Source organism: Fringilla coelebs (genome assembly GCF_963513975.1).
Source record: "Fringilla coelebs genome assembly, chromosome: 2".
NCBI lineage: Eukaryota > Metazoa > Chordata > Aves > Passeriformes > Fringillidae > Fringilla > Fringilla coelebs.
In genome coordinates, this window is record NC_140029.1 from 15,713,613 (window position 1) to 15,737,362 (window position 23,750).

A 23,750-nucleotide genomic window follows, 5' to 3' on the forward strand; every position below is an offset into this window, starting at 1 on the left:
AGTCTCCCTGTCCAAGTGCTTATTTATGATTTCAAAATACCTCATAATATGTCTGTAAAATCTTTCTTCTCTTGGCAAAAACCTTGATTTCTTTCTCCCTTGCATTATGTTTTGTTCATACGCCTACATCTGTTTCTCACTATAGTTTCTTCCACTTTACCTTGTAGAGCAAGCATACTGACTGACCTGTGGCTTGTGCTCAGAGTTAATTTTAAAAAGTAGTGTCACATTTGTGATTTTAGCATGATACTGTGCATCTGTGAAGAAGACTTCATCAGTATTTATTCAAAACCGACTTAAGTTGATAATGCCATTAGAGGAGTTGGTGCAAGGGGAATGGTTTGTTTGGAGTGAGTTATCTGTGGGGTTTTTTGGCCAGCCGACAGGACCAGCACATAAAATAGTAATCAAACGCAAATTTTGCTTGAATTCGGCAATACTGAGATGTGGATGTCTGTCATGTCAAATGAAATAAGCTGATCTCTCCATGTTATACCAGGATTAGAGGAAGCATGCCTATTAAAAAAAAAAAATCCAGTTTACTATCTAGAATTAGATAATTCTGCTTTTGAATACTGTGTTATTTTTAAAGTCCTAATACAAACACATTCAGGTGCTCAGCTATTTCATGGGGGAAAAATTGTTAAATGAGAACACAGAAACTCATCATGTCATCTCCTTAAGATCATAAGCTTGTAAGGCCCACAGAATTATTTAGCATTCTTTTTTTTTAATTTACTGAGAAAATAAATCCTTTTAGTATCATTAGAAGAACAAAAATTTTAATGCTTAGAACTTTATTAGCAACTTTTTCCCAGGTAGCATAAGACCAGGGAATTGGGATAAAAACCTCTTTTTTATTCTTATTTTCTGTTGCTTAGCTGATATCTATTCCTAAATTTATTTTACGACAATTTTGATAATTGTTTCTACTTAAACACAAGGGTTTTTTATTTCACACATTTTACTGAAAATAACAATTACGACATCCCCATAAAATAGGTTGAAACGATTAAAGGGAATAGTCTGTAAAAGATTTCACTAAACCAGGAATTGTCTCTAGATTAAGTGAGAACTCCCAGGCCAGGTTGGATGGGGCTTTGAGCAGCCTGATCTAGTGAAACATGCTCCTGCCTATGGAGGAAGGCTGGGACTAGATGATTATTAAGGGCACTTTGAACTTAAGCCATTTTGTAATTCTGTGGAAGTGGAACTGAAATGAAATGCTGAAGTGTAAGTACCTTCAAATGTGCTTTGGTATCACTCAGTCTGTAGTGCCCTCTGGTGAGAATGTAAAGAATTCTCAAATGCTTCCCTGGATGATAAAATCCATGCAAAAATTGAGCCATTTTCCATGACTAGAAGTAAGGAATAAAATATGCATATTTTAATACTTATAGACTTTGGCATAGTGTGCAGAGTAATGTATAAGTTTTAGGCGTTTTTCACTTCATAGAGGCTATTTGAGATAAATTTTGATTAATTTTTTCCTTTTTTTTTTGGTCTGACTGTTGGAATGATCTCTGTTTATACTTCCAGTTTGGTGCAATAACTGCTGCTTGAACTAGCTCTGGTTTTGCCTTAATTAGACTAGTTTCCATTTTTTACTACTTGATTTCTCATGTCTGGTTTCCTTTGTTTTAGTGAACCTGTGTGGGGGACACTACCCTGTTATTTATCCTTTTATCTTTAAACACTTCCATGCCAGTATTTCTGTGTTATTTTGGTACAGCATTGCCTTTTTGTGACTGTTTTGTGTTCACTTCTGAAGATGAACAACATTTGGATATTGTGTGAATTATGAAATACAGGAAAAACAATCGAAGAAAATGGCTTGTAGACACACCTGCACTATCTCTGTGTGCTTCACAGAAGACAGCAGATAATAAATATTTTGAAGTTTAAATTTTTATGTACTTTTTGCAGGTGTATGATGATGGAAAATATGTTTATGTAGTAACAGAACTTATGAAAGGAGGAGAACTGCTGGATAAAATTCTTAGGCAAAAATTTTTCTCAGAACGAGAAGCTAGTGCTGTTCTGTTCACAATAACAAAAACAGTTGAATATCTTCACACACAAGGGGTAAGTTTTCTTCTCAGACAAAATGTTTTTAGCTATTAATATTCTTCTCTTTCAGAAGCATAAACTTGTATCTTGATACATTCTTCTGTGTGGTAATTAAGTAGTTTTTCATAAACAATTACATTGCAGCAGGAATTTGTGTTGAAATCAAAACTTTCCTTATCAGCTCTGTATGTGTTCAGATAACTGAGATGATGTAACTGTTTCTGTTGTTCTTCATGCAGTCTATCAGCAGTTCTGTGGAACATGCAGATAATTACTAACAGAGAGGATATGAGGGGAAGAAAGTCCAGGAAGAAGTGCTAGGACCAGTGTTGTTGTATAGCCATGGGACCTAATGCAACTTCAGTCTTGTCCTGTGATATACCCTGAAAATTTATTTTCCACCTGTCATACTTGTAACTCTTTTGACTTCTTGGTTTTGAAGAACATGGTTTATGACTTGTAACTCCTGTACCATAGGGTCAGGAATTTGTAGGAGACAGAAAATTAACACTTTGAGAAATTATCTTGGAGACAGAGGAAGTAGTTCAAATATAGAGAAGGACAGTGTAATAATTGCATGGCAAGAAAAGTTGTGTTGCATTTTTAAGTAAACAAGAAAAAGGGGATGGAGAAAAAGCAGAAAATAAGGGTGCAAGGAAAAAGTCAAGCTGCTAATACATGATGTTGTTACTCCAGAAAAGATGCTTTTTGGAACATATAGTAATCGGATTATTTTAAATAATGAAGAATTTGATACACACTGTCATGGCTAGAAGCTATTATTACAGAAAACTTATGATCAAAGTTATCTGGTATCTCATTCTGGTATCACTCCAGTCACTTTCTCATGTGTGTGGTTTGGTTTTTTGAGCTTGTGTGCGCATATTATAGTCCTTGGCCAGCAGCACCCATGGGAATTATGATCAAACCTTGATACCTCTGTATGGAATACAGATAATAGAATAACAAATCATAACTTGGTTCATTCTTGCCACATGTGGCTAAAAGATGCTCCAGAGTCCTCGCATCAAGTAAGGGATTTTAGGGGTATTCGTTTCTTTACTGTAGACATCCATAAATATTGGCATTTCAATTTGTATTACACCACGCATACATTGGAATGTTTGCTTTTGAAAATTTTCAAGTCCTATATTAAGTACACCTCCACGTGAGAGCTGGCCACATATGTAAATAGTGGGCACTTCAGTAGTCTAATTCTTTTTTGGAAGAGTCCCTCATATCTTCAGTGGATTTTCCTGTTGAAACTCCTTTGGACACTGGAGGAGCTTATTTGAATATGGTATTAGGTAATATCTGGTTTGACAGTCTCTGCATCTGTGTGAAGTCTCCACAGCCCTTCCCAGGAAGCGTTTCCTCACGGACATTCATAAGATACTTCAGAAATTAGAAACTAGCTAAGCAAGGAATGAAAGGCTCAAGTAGTGCTTCCAATACTCACCCAAAGCATTCTAAAAGTGTGAGGGCCAACATACAGTGATTAAGGATTGGCACAAGAGACATCATAAAACAGATAAACAAGAAGTGCCTTGTCATCTTGGAGCAGCAGACTTGTGAATGCTGATAGGTAACTGAGACTTCTGGTCAAAAGCACAATGCTAAAAAATAAAAACTGAAAGTTCCTGTATGTTATTTTGCTCTCTTCTGTTGCTCTAAAATAAAATGTTATTTCTACACAAAATATCAACATAATCTAAAGAATCTGGCAAATTTTTAAAAAAACATTACATTTTTAAATATTTTCAAAATTTTCCTTTGGGAAGACAGCTTAACATAGGAAGGTGTTTCACTTATTCTTTGACATAAACATTTTGGTTGCTTGGGAAATAGTGGTTTAATTTGAACTGCACTGTTACACTTACTCGTCCTCCTACTTGCGCCTTGCTTCCCCATCTTCCAAAAAAAGCGTACAACTCAAGCAGACTGTTCTAGAAACTGCCAAATCCTCAGCTCTGTGGTGCTTCTGTTGCTCACTTCTTCCTTTCTACCCCTTTTAGAATCTCTTTCAAAAACCCTCCAAAACATCAACAAGATTAAAACTGGGTTTTATTATTTTCCTCTTGGAGCAGTAAAGGTTTTTTCACTTATTATTAGGGAAAAAAGGTAAAAACCAAGGGCAATCAGGAACTGATTCTCTCATGTACTGACATCTTAAGCCAGGATGTTCCCCTTAACACCCACTATTCCAAGTCAAATTCTTTAATGTCATTTGTTTATTTCAGCTTACAAGGTGCTTATTTCCATACTTTTAGGTACTTGGTTTGTTAAATCTGAGAATTGCATGGGATTTGCCTGCTGGAGAAGTCTCTACTAAATAGAGTTATTGTGTTAAATGGCTTTGCAATATGCATGACCCTCTGCACTCTTACCCCTTGGTCTCATACTGCTTTCCTGAAACCTGCTACATTTGGATGAATGTGTTGAGCTTCTGATTTCTAGATATCACTTACTTGCAGAAGTCTGAGGGTATCTTCCTGTTCTAATGTGATTATGAAATATTTCACAATCTCTTCCGTTTTAATTTAAACATGAAAATCTGTGTTTACCATTAATGAAACACACAGCACAAGGAAGATAAAGGTCCTCATGTTGTGCTTCAATATTTAAAGGAGGACACTTAGATCCATTCTGCTGTCTTAGAGTGGTATATACCCTCTTCTTTAAAGAGAGCAAAGTTTCTGGAGGCTGTAGGCTGACTAGTCTTGTGAAGAAAATATAACAGGTCGTCTGATTTCAAAGACTTGTCTTTGTGCATTCCAGGTTTTGATAAGGGTTGTAATAACATAGCTTCAAATTCTGCCAGAACGTTGGCAACTTCTCCAGTATTGTCAAGCATTTTACATCTTGAGCCCCTGCAAAAGCAGACACTTGGGAACCAGTGCAGGCTTTTTTTGGTACTTGGAGATTACCTCTTTTATACTTTGTTTGGGTTTTTTAAATTATTATTAAAATTCCTTCCTTATCAGGCTTTAAGTGTTTTTCTGAGATTATTTCAGACTGTCTGAATGAAGAGAATGGGATACAGAGTTACTCCATTAGTAACTAGTCTGTGGTTACATAGCAAGGTGTCACATCAGCAGTTATGGGCACCTCTGACTCCAAAAGATTTTAGAAACCAAAGGTTCTGATTTAAAGAGCCTGATAGTTATGCATGTTAAAAAGGAAATATGTGATTCGGCCATTAGAAGAGACATCTGGAACTGTCTGTATAAATAAATTAGGGGGGCAGGGATGTCTGGAGGGGGTTTTATAGTTGAGAATTTCCAAGTTAGAATTCATGTGCTCCAGACACCATGGAGCATCAAAATACTGCAGCTGATGGATGAAGCTGGAACTCTGGAAACTGAGCACGCTGATGGGAGACTTAAAATTAAGTAGCAGAATTGCCAATTAAAATAAAAAGCTTTTCATGTGTTTAGCTTATTGTATTTAATGGTTTTGGTTTTTTTTTTAGGTTGTTCACAGAGACCTGAAGCCTAGCAATATTCTTTATGTTGATGAATCTGGTAATCCAGAATCAATTAGAATTTGTGACTTTGGCTTTGCAAAACAACTGCGAGCGGAAAACGGTCTTCTGATGACTCCATGTTACACAGCAAATTTTGTTGCACCAGAGGTAAAGCCCAGGATAGTTTATATGCCTTGATATATTTTACTGGGATTTTTTTGCTAGATAGATTTTGTTGTTGTTGTTCTTGTGTAACAAGTAGAATCACTCTGTAAACAGTAAAAATTTGAAATTTTACCATTTTTATAGCATAATCAAAGCATTTCTAAGCATTTTTTTCAGAAAAAATATTTGTCTCCCTCAGGTTTTAAAGAGGCAAGGTTATGATGCTGCGTGTGACATATGGAGCCTTGGTGTTTTACTTTATACCATGCTCACTGGGTAAGGGTGATTATAATTTGCTTTGCTATAGAACACCAAACCAATGCAAACAAAACCAGTAATAAATGTAGGCCCACTGTTGCAGATGTTTCTAAAAGCACTGATTAATCTCATCTTTGGAATTGAGAATATGCTTCACCTTTAGTAAAATCCAAGTTTTCAAGGACTGCTGTGAAAAAATGTTTGCTTCTAATGTCTCCTCTATTTTAGGGTTTTAATTTCTGCTTAAAGGTGATATTGCACTAAGAACTTATTGTTTCATGTGAAAATTAAAAGACAGATTAAGCAGCATATATATTGAAGAAAATATATGTTGCAAATACAATTACAATGCATTAAAGCATGTTTGAGTGCAAAATCCTGCCACTGAATGTTTGAAGTGATGCAGTTAGAATATAATAAATGCAATAGAAAGGCATTTGTATATGCAACAGAAATGAATTGTATAAAAGCTTGTAAGGAATTCAACTATAGTACCAGAAGTTCAAAACCAAATCTATTTAGCAGATGCAATAGCAACTGTCTTTTTATGCTGGATAATTCAGATTGCCACTTTGGTTAAGAGTTAACATCATCAAAGATTTTTGTATTTTAAAATAAATAAGCGACAAACATACTTGGTTTTAAGTGTATCTCTTTTTTGGTTGGGGGCTTTCTGATAGCAAGAGTATGTATAGTCAAGCAAGGAAAACTGCTGCACCTTTCTTCCTCTGGCATTAAACCAGCATTTATTCTTTCTCAGACATTTAGATTTACAACAGAATGGATTGGATTAGTACTTTATTAGAATATGAAAGCTTAAGGCTACTTTCTGTAATTCAGGAAGCTGTATTTGAACTGCTATAGGAAAATTCTGCTTTTCAGACCAGATACAGAGGAAATACATGCAATAAGAACAGAACTATAGTCAGTGCCATGTATCTTCACATGTTAAATAAATTCTTTTTACAACTGTTTGATTATTTGTTGCCTATAATTATGTTGAACTTGCAGTCAGATTTATAATACTGATACCCAGGTTATGGAAGTAGCTAACATTGAATTTGTTTGGTTAAATAGCTACACTCCTTTTGCAAATGGTCCTGATGACACCCCAGAGGAGATTTTGGCCCGAATAGGAAGTGGAAAGTTCTCCCTCAGCGGTGGTTATTGGAACAGTGTTTCAGACACAGCTAAGGCAAGTATATTTGCCTTTTCTCTTGGGGGATCAGGGATGGATTGCAATGCAACGTTGTTGATGATAATGTTTATGTTGTATCATAGATGACTGGCTAAGTTCCACCCATTGTTATATTAAAATGCTGATCTAATCCCTTATGTGCCTAGAATTTTGTTTCCTGTTTTTGATCTGTTCATGTTTCAGCAGTCACTTGCATGTAGGAGGAAAGAACAGGTGTGACTTACACTGTAGTTAGAATTATAGTGTGTTTTATCAGTATTCACACACACAGTTATCCATGGTGAGAAGTGCTTTGATAAAACTTCATGTGGAAGCATGACATTCAAAAATCATACAGGTAGTCTAAATCATGATAATGAAAACCAGTGAGGTATTACATTTTTGAGAATCCTGTTTTTGACAGCAAATAAACTCTGAACCTCAGTGTGCCATATCCTTTATGCCCCTTTTATATGGATGCTTAAAATGCTAACATTTTCTGTGTTTAATTGGATACTTTCCTTTTGTATTACACTGTTAGCATTGCTGGGTAGTTTTTAATTTGTTTTAAACTGACATGATGAACATATTTTTATACCTCCAGAATCTTTGATAGTTTTGAACTATTAATCTGTTTTAAAGTTGAAGTTCTGCTGTCATTTCCATTAACCTTTGTTGACAGGACCTTGTTTCAAAAATGCTTCATGTTGACCCTCATCAAAGACTGACTGCAGCTCAAGTTCTCAGTCACCCCTGGATAGTTCACTGTGACCAGTTGCCTCAATACCAGCTGAACAGGCAGGATGCTCCCCATTTAGTGAAGGTAAGTAGATATTTTTTCAGCTTGCTGTTTAGCCAAAATCAGTGTAAACAAATGGAGTTTTGTTTTTAAGGTTGGGGGTAGCATGTGTGTCTTATAAATACTGTGAAAAAGTTGTTACAACTGGATGTTGCACTAAGCCATAAAATGAACTTGGAATATTTATTAGGATTTAATGTGAAACCACTTGCAGGTGATAAATCTAATACATTTGAAAAAAAATTTCATTTTCTTGTGTTTGAAATCTGTTGGGCTTACTTACACTGGAAGGCTTAAGTGCTTTAAGAAACCAACCTAAATCATTCTTCTCTGAGTGAAAAATGTCAGGTGACTATAGAGGAGCTGTAAAATCGTTTGCTAACTTTACAGTTTCAGAGGAGGGAACTTGACAGTAACTGAAGGAAAACAGAATACTTTGTGATCACAGTAAAAACTGAAGGGAAGTCAAAAGGGCAGTGTTAATTACTATGGTATCACACTTTGCACTCTGTCTGAAACAACCTGGAACTTTTTCACTTTGAACAAGCAGAGGAAAATCAAAAATAATTGAATTCTACTTCTTTGTAGTCAACCTTGTTTTCAGTCCTACTTTCAAGAATCTCTTGTGCAACATAAAAGGAATCTGAAGAATATAATTAACACTCTCTCTGAGTCAGCTATTAGAAAGTTCTAGCATCCAAAGCACAAGTGGGAAGTGGGGGAGTTCTATCCCACAGCTCACAACTTCCTAAATTTTTAAAAAATTAATTTTATGTGCTGAATATTGTGGGTGATTTTTAAATATTTTGTTGGAAACTGAAATGGTTATGTAAGTGATGAGCAGAGACATCTACCAATGGGATTTCATTCCCCAGCTCTTTCACACAACATAGTGATGGAATTTAATTTGGCAACCTAGCTTATACCTTCTGGGTTTGACTCTAAGCAACGTAAAACTATTACCCTAAAAAACACTCACTCCTAACACTGCTAGGACTTGAGTAATGCAGTAGTATGTGTCTGTATTGTAGATGAAAATAGACTGAAAGCTGAAACTTGTTCAGAATTTCTGGCATTTAGCGCTGCTGTAGTGTGTGCATCGGTCACAACGTACTCTTACTGTTCTTTTCCCCCCTACCCCACAGGGTGCAATGGCAGCAACTTACTCTGCTTTGAATCGTAATCAGTCACCAGTTTTGGAGCCAGTTGGCCGTTCTACTCTTGCTCAGAGGAGAGGTATTAAAAAAATTACCTCAACAGCCCTGTGAAATGACCTCAACCAGACACTTGGTACCATGGCATAAGATGATAGCACAAATCATGGCGACAGGTAGCACATATCTGACAGATACCTGCAAGCACACTCTGTCCCAGCTGGTACCTATAATGCTGCTGCTCCTGCTGCTGCTACTGCTCTCATCTACTCTCGCTTTAAACTGTTGATGGCAAGTTACTGATCTTACTGGAGCTGCAAATGGAGTGACAAGTGGAGACAATGAAAATTACCATGTTCGCGACTGAGTAAACCAGAAGAATTACAAATGCCACCTCTGTCAAAAATACACTGAATAAAGCACTCTGCACCACATAGCATTATTTTTATAAGGAATATTTTTTTTGTCCCCTAAAATATTCTTTGTTACAGGTCGAGACGGACAGTTTATGTTAAGCACTTAGCTTAAACAATCTGTTTATATTAGCACTATACATTGTGCCATCCAACATTTTGTATGTTTTTGTAAACAGTTCACAAGCAGTACGTTTCTGTGCTGTTTTCTTTAATGTATACATGCCTTGTTTTACTTAGATATTATTAATCATTATGACAAGTAAGTCTGATTAAACAGTTCACCTGGATTAATCAGTATTGTTGGACAGCTCTAAAAGAAGCCTGACTGTTAAACAGCTATTGAATGTAATACTATGGATAAGTAGTTTTCCTTGCCTATGTCTTTTCTACATTTCTGTGTTTTTGATGCCACATGTCATGTTATATAATGTAGACAGTGAATCTCTCACCATACTATATATCCTATAGGTAATGTAACCCAGAGAAAAGATAACTTGCTCCGTATCTCACTGTCTTTATTACCCCTCCCCTCCCTTTTAGTCTCTCCCATCTAATCTCTGGACTCAGGAATTATTGCTAAATACTTTCCGATAGAGGACATTTCTATATGGTTTATTCTTATAATCCATTGTTAATATTTTATCTGTATTCTATGACTTTTGTTTAAGCTGCAAAGGAATTGTTCAGTGAATGAATGTTGGCATTATAGAAAAAAGGCAACATTTGAAGATAAAGCAAAACATATTGGTCACTAATAAACAGCAGCCTGCAAAGAGTAGATTTAAACTGCATTCATTGCGGTTGCAAAACTGATGGATCTAATGTTCTCTCAGTTACTTTCTGATAATTTTAATGGACTTCAAAAGCAAAATGAGGGGCAGGACATAAAGCTCTGCTTGGTTAGAAAAGGGTCATTCTAATTTACCATGAAAATAGTGTCATCCCAGACAGGTAAGATGAAGCCATTCAGAGGGAACATTCTCACTTTTCCACAGATGGAGGCGAGTTGGTAATGAGGGTGGAAGACTCACTTTAAATACTGGTATAAACTTAATATTCTTGGCCTCTTGGTATCTAAAGTAATTAAAGGCCCATCACGATGGCTTGTCTTGAAAAGATGAAATTTCCCAAATGAGAAGGGGCACTGGAATGTGTTTGAATACAGTGAGTGTTCCATTCCAGCAAAATTACAGGCTATGTAAAGTCCTTCCAGATATGAAATGACTATTGGGAATTCTAGTTTTAATAAAATATGGATCTGGGTGAATGGCTGTTGGTGAACAAAGCAATTTTGTGTTTTGCATAAGAAGGTATTTTCTTGGCTTAGTGGTATTAACTTTCTTATATGGCGATTAATTGGCTTAATTCCCTAAACTCATGAGTGATTTGTTGAAAGGAACAATCATCTTTATGACACCACAGATTTGCTCTGGATGGGAGTGTTTCTTCTGCCAGAATTTTTGAGTTCCTTAGGGAAGCTTCCTTTGCTAGATCTGCAAAGGATCCCACTTTTAATGCCCTTTAAATTTTGCTAAATATTTAATCCATGATAAAATTGTGAAGAAATTGGTTTTATAAACAAGGATTCTTAAATTAGCCTAGCTCTCAGAAGTTTGAAAACACAGCTCTTCCCAAGCAAAAAGTATTTTTTCCTTACTTGGTGCTCTAACATTGAAGTTCCCTTCAGCTGTACAGATGTATCCACCCTTCCTTCAAGAAACATTTTTAAGTAGAGGCATTAAAAGGCCGTCTTTTTTTTTTTTTTTTTTTTTTGACAGTGTCAGCAGTTCCAGAGGAATTTAGTGAAACCTTACCTCTCAAAAAAAATGTATTTTTCAGCTCTGTGAGCAATTTTAAATCAGGCTTCTCAAAATCTGGAAGCTATTTTCTGGTGGCTTTTAAGGTGTTAATTAGAAGATTGTCATATCTAGTCAACCAAATTATTTAAATGCTGTTGAAATAAAAGGATGGCAGTACTTGCCAGTGTGTCAGTAATAACATTTCACTTCAGGAAGGAGTTTCTACTCTGTTCAGTGTGTGTTTATAGGTACCTGGCAAAGAACAGACCAAAAAGAGGAAGTGTTAAGCTGCCTCACTATTGGCAATATCCATATTAAAACAATATAAAAATACTTTCAGTAGTTTTATTGTAGCCTTATTTTGTGGTCCTCAAGCTCATTAGCCAAATAGTGAAGCACTCCTGCATTTTATGTATCTACACTCTCAAGTGAGCTGTTAATTTAGTCTAGACTTTACAAATGTTGCTATTAAGTCATGTATATATATCAGCTGAGGATGAACATTTTAAATTGTAGCAAAACAGGAAAATTTAGCACACCCTAAGCTGAATGTGTTGAAGTTTAGGTCCACTATATTTTTAAGTTACTTTCTAAACCAAGGTATAAAGGGCCTGCCTAATCAGGGAGGTGTATTTTACAGCCAGGCACGGTTTATGTACCTTACTTCCTGTTTTGGATCCATGTTCATGACTTCCACTTTGTTTTTAATGTTTTTATAGCTGCAGTTGTTATAACCTGTAAAGAAATCCACATAATGCTTCTCTGAGTCTCAGCACTTTTCTGTTAGAATGTGAGTTTATGACACACTGTGTTACATGCATTGCTGGACTGCTGCTTGGTCTGCAAAGCATAGCAAGTGACTCAGAGAGTCATAGAGGATAAAAAAAGAGAATGCAGATACAGGTGAATTCTTCTATGTGTTGACCATGTCTTGTTTTAATTTTTTTTAGTGTGAAATTACCATTTACTGTGCTTGAGAGCATGAGGGAACAGAGGGAAGAGTGAAGTTGCAATACCCATTAAATGCCATATATGTCCAGTAATGGCAAAGTTCTGTATTCATAATCACTATAACATTGAGTAAAACTTAAAGGAGTTTTTCAAGAAAATAGTTAAAACTTTTTTTCTGAAGAGACAAGGCCATAAGAAAATAGATTTACTTGTCTGGGATTTGTGTGTGTATGTGTGTGTGTGTGTGTGTTTTGCTTTTGTAAATGTGGTGTTACCAACTAAAGCTGTGCTTTTCTATTACTGGAAGGAAAGGATTCAAAGTGTGCTGGCCCTTACTAAGCAGCGATGGTCAATAGATGAATTTTCACTTATGAAAATGATGTAAATGATTAGCTTTATCTTGATACTCTTGACCTAATCAAAGGGAAGGTTTACTTATGAGGGATGTAATTATTTTGCAACCTAGCTGGGGGGGGGGGGGAAGTCTACTTAAACAATTTTTAAAAAATTACAAAATCACAGATAAAATATTTTTCTACGATTCTATACAATCATACTTTATACTAGTTTTCTCAGCATGGCATGTAAGTGAGTCTAAGGTACTGTTCCAGGAAATCAGTGGTATTGTACCTTGTTCTAGACCATTACAATAGCATCTGTTAGATGCTTGGCACTGCTGTCATAGAATGAAATGCTAGTTAAAAAAAAAAAATTAATTGTACTGAATACTTTAAATGATTGTTTTATTCAGAGTCTGATCTAAGAGATGTTCCAATCATGCTATTAATGTGTAATTAAAACTGTTCCAGATGTAACTATGAACAGTTTTGGAAAGTATCATTGCTTGTTTTCCTGTCTAATGGCAGGTTTTGTAGTCTTCAAAAGAAATTGAAATTTCTACTATGAATAAACTTTCAAACATCTTAAAGGGTTGTTTTGTGTAATCATTTGTTCTGACCAGTTACAAAAGTCATTGCTTGTTCATCACTAACTATGAACTACCTTCACAGCACACTGAGTGTGCTTTGCCAGCCAGAAGGGGTTTGTAAAAAGGAAGTGTCCTGACACTGCAGCATGTTGAGGAAGGTAAACATGGAGACAAAGGAAAAACTCCTGTTCCGCTGGTGCTTATAGACCTGATCTAACATACAACAAGACCACAGTGCAAGGATATTGTATTTAAAGACCCTGTCAGATCCCAGTCAGCTCTAAAGTACCACTTAATGGGAGGCTGCTAAATAACACTTGCAATGCCTGCATTGCTCTGGACACTGAAAATATGGGCGTGTTGGATAATTAATGCACTTTGTAAACATTTGAAACATAATAGTATATGCAGAAGCACTCCATAAACAATAGGCCTATGTTTTAGCAGCTCATACAACTTGGAAGCTTACAGCTGTGATTCTTTTTAACCTTGCAACCTGGAAAAGATGAGATTTTCAAAGGTTGCATAGAGTACAAAACATTACAGTAATTGTGATAGAGGACTGGTGAGGAATGTTACCAGAGGTTTTGCTAAGTGTACCAGAAGAAGGGCATCAGGCAACATGGAGAGGTTTGGTAATGGATATGGGGCAAGGGTACTGTGATTTCCTCAGTGAAATTCATACCTGGGATCAGAGGTGTACATAGCTGTAGCCCTTTGTTCATACAAGGCTTTATGCTGCCTGTCTAAAAACATTTTTTTAATTTATTTACAAGTAAACTGGATCATTTGTAAACCTCCAGAAACTGCAAAGGCAGAAGGAGGGGCCACAGCTCCTGCTGTCAACCTTCCTCACCTTCATGCCCTCCGATTTACAGAATCACAGAATAGTTTGGGTTGGAGTGGAGCTTGAAAATCATCTGATTCCAATCCCCTGCCGTGGCACGGACACCTCCCAACAGAGCAGGTTGCTCGGGGCCTCATCCAGCCCTGCTCTGAGCACCTCCGGACATGGGGCATCCAAAGCTTCTCTGGGCAGCCTGTGCCAATGCCTCACCACCCACCCAATAAAGAATTTCTTCTTAATGTCTCATCTAAACCTGCCCTCTCAATTTGAACCCACTCGTCCTTGTTCCGTCACTACGAACGCCTGTAAATAGTCTTGCCTCATCTTTCCCGGCAGGTACTGCGGGTACTGGAAGGAGTTATCCCTAACACCGCTCCCCCCGAGCGCCGTGCGGTGTCCCGGGGCTGCCTGGGTGCGCACTGCCCGCTCCTCCTCCTCCTCCTTTTCCATGGGCACTCCACCACAGAACGCCTGGCAGTGCCCATGCGGGGCCGTTCCCGGGGCCCTTCCCGGCGCCCTTGCCGGTGCCGTTCGCGGGAGCGGGCCCCGGGCGCGTCCTGCGCCGCTGCAGTCCGCCGGGCCGCGGGGGGGCGCTGTGGCCGGGTCGGCGCAGCGGCCGGAGCGCAGCGCACGAGCCCGCGCAGCCCCGGTCCCGCCGCTGGTCCCGCCCGGAGCCGCCGCCGAGCCCGAACCGCCGCCCCCGCCCGGAGCCGCCCCCGCCGCCCCTCCAGCAGCCCCTCCGCGGCGGAGCGTTCGGCGCCATGCCTAAGAATAAAGGTGAGTCGCCCTTTCCCTTTGCCGGGCCCGCGGCGGCGCGGCCGGGGCCGGGCGCGGTCGCGCACGGCAGGCCCGGGGGCCCCTCACGTGGGCGCCGCCGGAGCCCGGAGCCTGCGGGCGGAGGGGCCCTCCCGCCAGCCCGGCGGGTCCCCGGGCCGGTTCCGCCTGCCGGGCGCGCGTCGGAGGCCGCCGAGGCCCGGGCGGGAGCGGGAGGCCCTGCCCGCGGCTCGCTTGTCAGGAGCGGCCCTACCGAGAGGGCGGCCGGGCCCCTCCGTGCCCTCGGTGGCAGCGCCGCTGCCGCTTCCCTTCTTTCTTACTCCGGAAAGGAAATGCAGAAACCGTGAGGGAAGGGGAGCAGCCGATTTTAACAGTGGGGCAGGTATGAGCTGCTATTATGCTGTTCGTGAAGAGCATCTAATCCTGTTGCCACGTGTGTGCCTTTTAAAAAGGGCAGCTTCGCTTGGAGGGTAAGCTTCCTCTTGAGTATTTCAGGGATTTCAGCAGCACAGTAACTGAAGTTGTTCATCTGCTATTGAAGATTACGTGCATCAGGCTATCCCACCATTATTTTTGAGGTATTTGGTAGCAGGGATCACAGAAATTGAAAATGGCCATCTTGTGAAAATAATTTTGAAGTCTGCTGTCACTCAAGAGCAACCAGGATAGCCTAAACAGTGAAGAGTCTAATGTTTCATTACTTTGTTACTACCCAGGTAAAAATTTAGATTTAAATGTAAGCAAAAAACTAGATCTGGGTGGGGTATTTAAAATAGCCATATATAGAGTACCAGAATAAAAATCTTCATAAGTCTGACTTTTTTCACTCACTGTATCTAGAGACAGTAACACCTGCTTTTTACTTTTCCCACTTCATTTAGGCAAAGGAGGTAAAAACAGGCGACGAGGTAAGAATGAGAATGAATCAGAAAAAAGAGAACTGGTCTTCAAAGAAGATGGGCAAGGTGAGTTTTTAACTATAGTATGGCAATGTCATTGTTTTCAATCACATACTGTAAGTGACAGAATAGAGAGACGTATTCTTATTGGGGTTGTATTTGAATTCCAAATGACATATTGAATGTAAGAGAGACAGTAGGAGAAGGGGCATTTTCAATATCTTCGCTGGTTAAGAATTACATTTTCCTCTTGACCTTAGTGTATGCTCTGTGTAAAACAGCCCTTAAACATTTCCTAGAAACCTCTTGATAGCTTTGTGCGAGGGTCTCTGAGCATCTGGCTTAGCAGATGTGGTTCAGTTTTGCCAGTAATTGTCCCTGGGATGCACAGTCCCACTTTCTGTTCTGTATGGACTCTAACATCTCTTGGACCCTTCCCTGAGCTCCCTGAAGTCACTGATGTGGCAGAGCAGCTCATCTCACTGTTCTGTCCCCTGATGGTTTGGTTCGGTTGGCTCCTGGGCTGAAGTCTAGCAGTTATTAAAGCAGGAGCAGTAAGTGGGATGCTGTCAGGTGAAGTAAAGCACAGGAGAGTTCATGGGTGATGACTGGGATTCTCATCTGCCCTGCCTTTGGTGACAGTGAGCTCACCTCCCTTTCAGCTCGCCCTGTCTTGTGTGTCACACTCTGGTGGTTGCTCACATAATGTGAGTGCTTTCCTAGTAACCAATTAATCAGTTGGTTTGTTAGAAATATGGGAAGGGTACTAATTTAAATCACTGTAGAAGTGCCACAGGACAAATTTCTCATATTTTGTGTTGGTTGTAAGCAGAAACATCTGAAACTTAAGATCTTTTACACCTCCCAAGCAAAATCTATTTAATGAAACATTATTCTCAGTTATGAACGGTCTCGTGGTTCATTGGACTATCTAATTTGTGTGAAGTTCTCCAATATGTGGTTTTTGTGTAGCTTGGTGAGGGAGAAGATTAAATACAAGGTGAAGAGATTGAGGGTGGGGTTAGAGAGGTGCTTCATAGACTTCAGCAGAAGTTTGCTGTGTGCCTTGCAGACAGTGTCTGATAAGGGTTCTGTCCTTTCAAGGACAGAGGGGTGTTGTCCCAGAGCCTCTGCAAGAGGGATTCAGAGTTTCAGCGGGTGGCTATACAGGGCATGCAGCTTTCTCCTGCCTCAGTGACAGCACTAAGATGTTGTCCTTTAAAACGGGTGCTGTGATGTTGTCATATACTTTTATACTCTGAGTGTGACTCAGTAGCTCTGAGATTTTCTGTAGCAAACATTTGAGAGGGAACAAAAGGGTGGATGCAACGAAGAAATTTGAAAATGTTAACATCAACAGTGATACTAAACTGTGATACATTCAGCAGCCTGTGTGGGTGCTTGAAGCTCCTGTCAGCAGTTCATGTTTTATAAAGTATTACAGCACATTTGGGTTACTGTGGGAAAGTTATTGTTGTGTCTTGAAGCTGGATTTGTTCAGAAGTTTTGCTCTGTGGCACTTTGGGACATGACTTAGCAGTGGACTTGACCATGCCGGTTAAGGTTGCACTTGTTGATCCTAAAGATCTTTTCCAGCCTAAATGATTCTGTAATTCTGTATGCTACCATCTCTTTCAGAATATGCCCAGGTGATCAAGATGTTAGGCAATGGAAGACTGGAGGCATTATGTTTTGATGGTGTGAAGAGGTTATGTCATATTAGAGGGAAGCTAAGAAAAAAGGTAATTCTGAAGCTTTGCAATAGGAAACAGTGACCTTATGCATGACATGTAATTGTAAAGATTTACGTATGTAGCTTGTTACAAAAACAAATATTTCTACTGCACTTAATAATTTAAACTACTTTTTTGGATAGTAAACTAGTCTGTCCTTCTGCTTCCATTGCTGGCACAAGAATAGGCAGTCTTTGGCTCTTGGGTGAAGCTCACAGTTGAAGAGCTGCCTTTCCATGTGCATTTTTCAGGGAAAGGTTTTTTCTTCTTATGAAATACAAGCTTTTCATATTCTAGAAAATTATACATATATAAAATAATAAAAATCTCCCTAATTGCAGATGGGGAGCTTAGTGACTATTTAGAAAATACGCCTCCAATGCCATTGTTTCATTGTCCACTTCATCAGTTCCCAAATTATTTCTGTTGGAAGCTAGTCTGCAAAGATTTGTACCTTCAGGGATGTCAGGTGTAAGTGTTTGCATTCTTAACCTTGCCATCTTCAGATGGTGTCCCCCCCTGGCCCTTGTTAGGTTTTACATCTTCCTCTCCTCTGCTGGTGTATGGTCAGGAGGAGGTCCCTCAGTCTGTTTCCAATGAAAGCAGACACTCACTGTCTTCATTCTGGATTGTTCCATTTCTTGGACAGCCCTGAATGCACGTGTCTTGGGATCAGTGTAAACAGTGCTATAGTTGCCTGCAAGAAGCTGTTGAAGGTGGTGGAGAATGTGCATAAATAAACACTAAGTGCTGCAGAATTAATTTCTTGCTACAAAAGTACCGCTTATCTACTCCTTATGTTTAAAAGAAAGGATATTCCAACTGAAATTAGTTCAATCTTCCAAAACTCAAGATGTGGGATAGAACTCGCATAGAACGACTCTGTGCATTTAAAAGCATATCCTCTTCTGCAGATTTCTGGTTAACATAGTTTCTAGAAACAGCTCAGTTCATTTTCTTGTGCTCTTCACTGTTCTTGTCCATCACCCCCTTCATCGGGTTTTTCTTTAATTTTTGCCCTTGAGGAGCTCAGTTCACAGAGTTCACAACTGGTGCCTGGATGCATTCTTTCTGTTTTCTCAGATGTTAAGGCTTAGTAAGCACCCTGTTGGATAGAATCTCTTCAAAGAACTTTGATTACCCTGTAATAGCTCCATAACATGTAAAAATAACTATGAGTATTTATGACCTTAGATTTGCTGTTTAAACATTAAGTTGGATATTTCTTGCATACTGGTTAGAAAATGAAGGTGGTGGCCGTAGTGAAAGGTTTATATCTCTCCATAAATCTAAATGTGCAGTTTGGTTATTGTGTTATACAACAGAAGTTGAATTTTTGTAACATATGTTTTCTCCTTCAGGTCTGGATAAATACATCTGATATTATATTGATTGGCTTAAGAGACTACCAGGTAAAAATTCATTATAATATGCCCCTATAAGGAGTATCTTGCAAGTAACTTTATTTACTGTTAAATTGCAGTTGGTGTTGTGAGGAAATTCCTGTCTAACTTTACATTTGTATTTAGTTATGCTAAATCATGATTTTTAGTTTCCTTGTACTACAGGAAGATTGTAATGAGTAGACAAATTCTGGTTTGACTTGTTCTTCTAAATTGCACCCTGAGACTTTGTGAGTGAAACTGCTTATTGTCATCAAGCTTGACCTGGTTTTTTTCCCAGATGTAGCTGTTTGGTGCTTGCATCCTGTAGTACAAAAGGAGATGGAGTCAAGTACCAAACATTTTATTGTGATAATTAGAATTGTTGGTAATCAGAATTTTGGGTCCTTGATGTTTAGGCTTGTACCTTAAGAGGAAAATTAATCAGTACTTAGTTTGTACTAAAATTTCCAAATGGAGTGGCATAACTCTATATAATATAAACAGTAATGGGAAACAGTTGTTGGATTTTCATTAGGGGAATGCCTTTCATGAATGTTAGTGTTGTCAGCTGTTGTTGAAGATAGATTCTGCTTCTGAAATGTGCATTAGGTTTATAAACATTTGAGATACTGTCACTGTATATAATAAAGTACTTAAAACTAGGAATTTTTTGGTTTTGACTTCGCAAGGGAAATATAAGTTGGATATTAAGAAGTTTTTTACGGAAAGAGTGATAAAGTACTGGAATGGCCTGCCCAGAGATGTGGTGGAGTCACCATCCCTGGATGTGTTTAAAAATACCTGGATGTGGCACTTGGTGCCATGGTTTGGGTTGAGGTGTTACGGCTGGGTTGGATTCAGTGAGTCTCTTTAAGGTCTCTTCCAGCCTAGTCATTCTGTGATTCCTGATTGACCTAACACCTCACCATGTGTATTGTCTGAAGAAAGGTTAATTTCAAAGGCGTGAAACTGAACTTGTCAAGTTGTTGAATACTCAGCATTTCTCATTTGCCTAAAAATTCTCTTTTGTCTTACTGCCCAGGGAATTTGTGGATGCCCCATCCCTGGCAGTGTTGAAAGCCAGATTGAGCGCCCTGGTCTAGTGGAAGTTGTCCCTGCCCGTGGCAGGGGGTTGGAAGTAGATGATCTTTAAGGTCCTTTCCAATCCAAACCATTCCATGAAGCTATAAATTACTTGTAATTGGAGATAATTAAGTTGACACTCAGAAGAAATGAAAATACTCCAATGTGTTTACTTTGCATTTAAAGGAACTAGAGGGGAAGGAAGAACAAGATGTTCTTCTATATATATATTATAGGTGTTAATCCACTGTAGATAATATAGTTGTTATAAATAATGCAGTCTGCTGAGATTAGTTTTATTTTTCCTTCATAGACGACTAATACATTCTAATAAATTCTTATTTAGGATAACAAGGCTGATGTTATTCTAAAATACAATGCAGATGAAGCCAGAAGCCTGAAAGCATACGGGGAGCTTCCAGAACATGGTAAGAATCTTTTCACTTCAGATTGGAAGTTCATATTGGATAAGAATACTCAGTCTGTCTTGGCACAGTGTAAGTGCACTCCTTAACTTCTCTAAATTCCTTCATAGCTAAAATCAATGAAACAGACACATTTGGTCCTGGAGATGATGATGAAATCCAGTTTGATGATATTGGAGATGATGATGAAGATATTGATGATGTAAGTAGTAAATGCGTGTTTTTATCATGTGCTTAAAGCTCTCATCTTTGGCAATAAGCTGTTGTTGTTAGCAAGGAACACATGGATGTTCAGGGTAGCTTTGCTCCTCAGGGACTGCCTCAGGAAGTGGTGTGGTGCATTCATGTGCCAGCTTTGTGTCCTTTCTCCTGTCCGACAGTCATTCATGTGCTGGCCTGTAAACCCATGGCACACTTGGTGTCGCACTGCTGAAGCACACACAGAGAGCAGTCTGAAGGCTCCTAAAAGAAGATCAGTCGTTTGACACCCCCAGTTCCTGTAGGTTTAACAGCCTCGCTGTCCCACCAGAACTGCAGCAATAATTATAAGTCTCCATTTTTCTTTACATAAAAACTCCAAAAAAGCTGCATCCTAGTAGTTTTTCTAAAGTTAACCATGATCTTGACTGTCACAGTCACTTGTGTTACTGCTTACCACTAAACTGTAGTAATTGGTCATGCACACTCTGAAATTATAGTAGTAAAATTGTTACAATTCAGATTTTATAGTAAATTGCAGTAGTAGTATCTGCTGTGCAATGTTTTCTAAGTTGATGCACTTTAATTTACAGCTGAGAGATGAATGTGTGCAGGGTCAGCTGGCTGAGAGGATAAGTAGTAACTTACTGAGCCAGTGAGTTAACTTAATTGGATAGACTGTTCTAAGAATACTATTATGCTTTAATTCTTCATCTTTTTAGTCCTCTCTCTGAGTTGATAATATGACTAATTCTATTATTCTGGCTTTTTTGAGGTTATCAATATGTGATTCATTAGATCAAGTATTTTAAAAGTCTGAGGAATTTTTCTTCAGACTTTTGAAAATTTCACTTTGGGCCTGTCAGTGGTTGAGCTTACTGAAGATTTAGCTCATTGAAGCTAGTAAAACTAGTACTGCATGCTTTTAATAATGAGGCTATTGTAAGACATCAAAGAGGTAAGTAGCTGTAGGACAGATTTGCAAACTAATGGATCTGTGTGTGGGGTTAAGTGAGAAGCTATGATTGTTTTTAAGCTTTTGTCAGCTCTTCAGTAAAATATTAATATCATGCTTTAAGAAAGTAAAAGATGTAAAGAAAAGATGAGTAACCTCTCTGAGGATCACTGTCATGTATCTGGAATGAAGTGCAGTTTCCAAGGTCATTGTTAACAGGAGGAACTTGGTGGATCCTTTCCTTTGTTTTTTGTATCAGAAGGACGATTAGAAAGTCACTACTTAGGGAAGTGACTCTCAAATTTGGATTTATTTTCATTTTTGAGAATCATGGGGCAATTTATGGCTGTTCTAGTGATGTATAATTGTATTGAAGATACTGTGGTTATGCAGAATTGCTCACCTGCATGACCATAGTACTGTCACAGGGCTGGTGGGGACAAAAGAAGGGAGTAATTGTTCATGTGTTAAGAAAACAGGGTATGAGCCGAGGCAAAATAGGACTGTGCTAAGTTCAGGAATTCTCCTGTTGAACTGTAAAAATAACTTTAAAAAAGAGTTCCTTGATGAAAAATACACTTGGATGAAATACATGGTGTGGTGTTTTTGCTTTTCAGATCTAATTTGGAACAGAGGTTTACATTCCAACTTTTTTCCTCCAAGGATTGTTCTACATTGATACTTCAATTATTTCTTGGGTGACGTCCCTTACTTTTAAGAAGACTGAAAATTCTCAGTAAAGAGTGTAGTTTGTTACATCAAAAGGATTTATTTTCAATGTTTGTTTTAAAGTATTTATATTTCTTTAGAAATGGATAACGCTGGATTATCACAAAGGTTCAATGACATGCCACAAATATTTTGTCTCTTCACCAATTAGAACTTTTATCTCTGGATGTAAGTGAGATACAGTGACATGGGCTGTAAAAGACTGCATTTTTCCCTCTTCTGCTTTCATCACTGCAATTCCAGTTAAACTTGTATTTTGAAATAAAAATTGTTTACCCTGTAATTATCATGGATTTTGATTAAAGGCAAATAACCCAGTTCAGATTAGTATCAAATCATACTATGCAGTGTCTGTCCTTATATCCTTGCCTTGATGTTAACTTTAAAAAAGATTTTGATAAGAGGAAGGCAGAAATCTGCATTTAAACTCACAATGCATGATGAATCTGCTTTTCGTGTCTAGTAGCATGCTGCTATTTTTATACTGATTTTGATAATTAAAAACAGTCATTATTTCAAAGATGTCAATTTTCCATGGTGGAGGGAGGGATGGGAGAGGAGTAAAGATGAACAGTGAGCAGCATCTCAAATTTGCAATTTTTTGGAAACTGGTTGGTGCAGTGGCCAAGCTGCAGCTGCAGACAATGAACATTGGGTGGCACCCGACTGAACAGGGAGACACAAATGCAAAGCCTTCACAGTGGGGTTTGTACTGAAAAATGCATAAAATAGGTTTTCCCCAAAGTAAATGCTTAACATTCTTGATATGTTAAACATGTAGAATATTTTTACATTATATAAAAGGTTATGTTAAGAGTAGAGTTTTATTTTAATCTGAAATTCCATACATTGTAAGGTGCAACATAAAAGCTTATGTGAACTTTGAGTAATAATATAAATAAGAAAATAAGTTTGTGTCAAAAGTAGAAAGAATCTTCTCATCCAGAATAAATCAATGAAACAGACTACTGGAAAGATTCTTGTCCACCTTCAGACTGGAGGAGTCAGTTGAGAAACTGAATAAAGACTAACATCATCATGCAAATATTATTTTGTGGTAGCCTTAGTGTCTTTGTCTTTAATAATGTATTTAACAATTCTGAAAGCAGGTTAATGGAAAAATTCCTTTTGTGCCATAAAGATCTGATTCTTGACACTTGTATTCCTTATACAGTCTTTTTGGTATGATGTAAAGTGACTACCCCAATAGATAAAAACAAAATGGCTTTAAATACAGAGTGGCCTCTTTGCTTTATATGTATTTTAAAAGAGATTTAAACATCCAGGGCTTTTGTAAAAATGTCTTCTCTTTTTCTTTCATTATAGTGTCTATTTTCCTTTAATGGATCAGGTACTCTGCTCTAGGAAGAGCATTTTCTTAGTATTACGTAACTATTTCATGGATTTTAACTATTTGTTGTAAAAACTTGATAAGTATTAAGGGAAAGATACTACCAGTACAGCATTCTTACTCAATTGATCTTAAATGTATTAATTTACTGTCTTTGTATGTCTGTAAGGTTCAATTGTGAAGGAACA

General features: G+C 38.2%; 2 protein-coding genes across 3 annotated transcripts in view; both read left to right on the forward strand.

The window, feature by feature from the left end:
- RPS6KA3 (ribosomal protein S6 kinase A3) overlaps positions 1-13,125 on the forward strand; it is a 74,091-nt gene extending 60,966 nt beyond the window's left edge. The window contains exons 17-22 of one of the 2 annotated variants that reach the window (XM_084226523.1): positions 1,927-2,085; positions 5,543-5,704; positions 5,901-5,977; positions 7,037-7,154; positions 7,819-7,959; positions 9,081-13,125. In XM_084226523.1, the coding sequence (XP_084082649.1) occupies positions 1,927-2,085; positions 5,543-5,704; positions 5,901-5,977; positions 7,037-7,154; positions 7,819-7,959; positions 9,081-9,203 (780 nt within the window). In that variant the 3' untranslated portion in view covers positions 9,204-13,125. The remainder of the gene's footprint in view (positions 1-1,926; positions 2,086-5,542; positions 5,705-5,900; positions 5,978-7,036; positions 7,155-7,818; positions 7,960-9,080) is intronic. The other variant, XM_084226522.1, reaches the window with a different exon arrangement.
- A 1,514-nt stretch (positions 13,126-14,639) lies between these two features.
- EIF1AX (eukaryotic translation initiation factor 1A X-linked) lies at positions 14,640-23,431 on the forward strand. Its single transcript, XM_084226494.1, has 7 exons — positions 14,640-14,807; positions 15,686-15,769; positions 17,342-17,445; positions 18,798-18,848; positions 20,251-20,332; positions 20,440-20,531; positions 22,100-23,431. The coding sequence occupies exons 1-7, from the start codon at positions 14,792-14,794 to the stop codon at positions 22,103-22,105; spliced, it is 435 nt and encodes a 144-aa protein (XP_084082620.1). The 5' UTR covers positions 14,640-14,791; the 3' UTR covers positions 22,106-23,431.
- Positions 23,432-23,750: the final 319 nt, after the last annotated feature.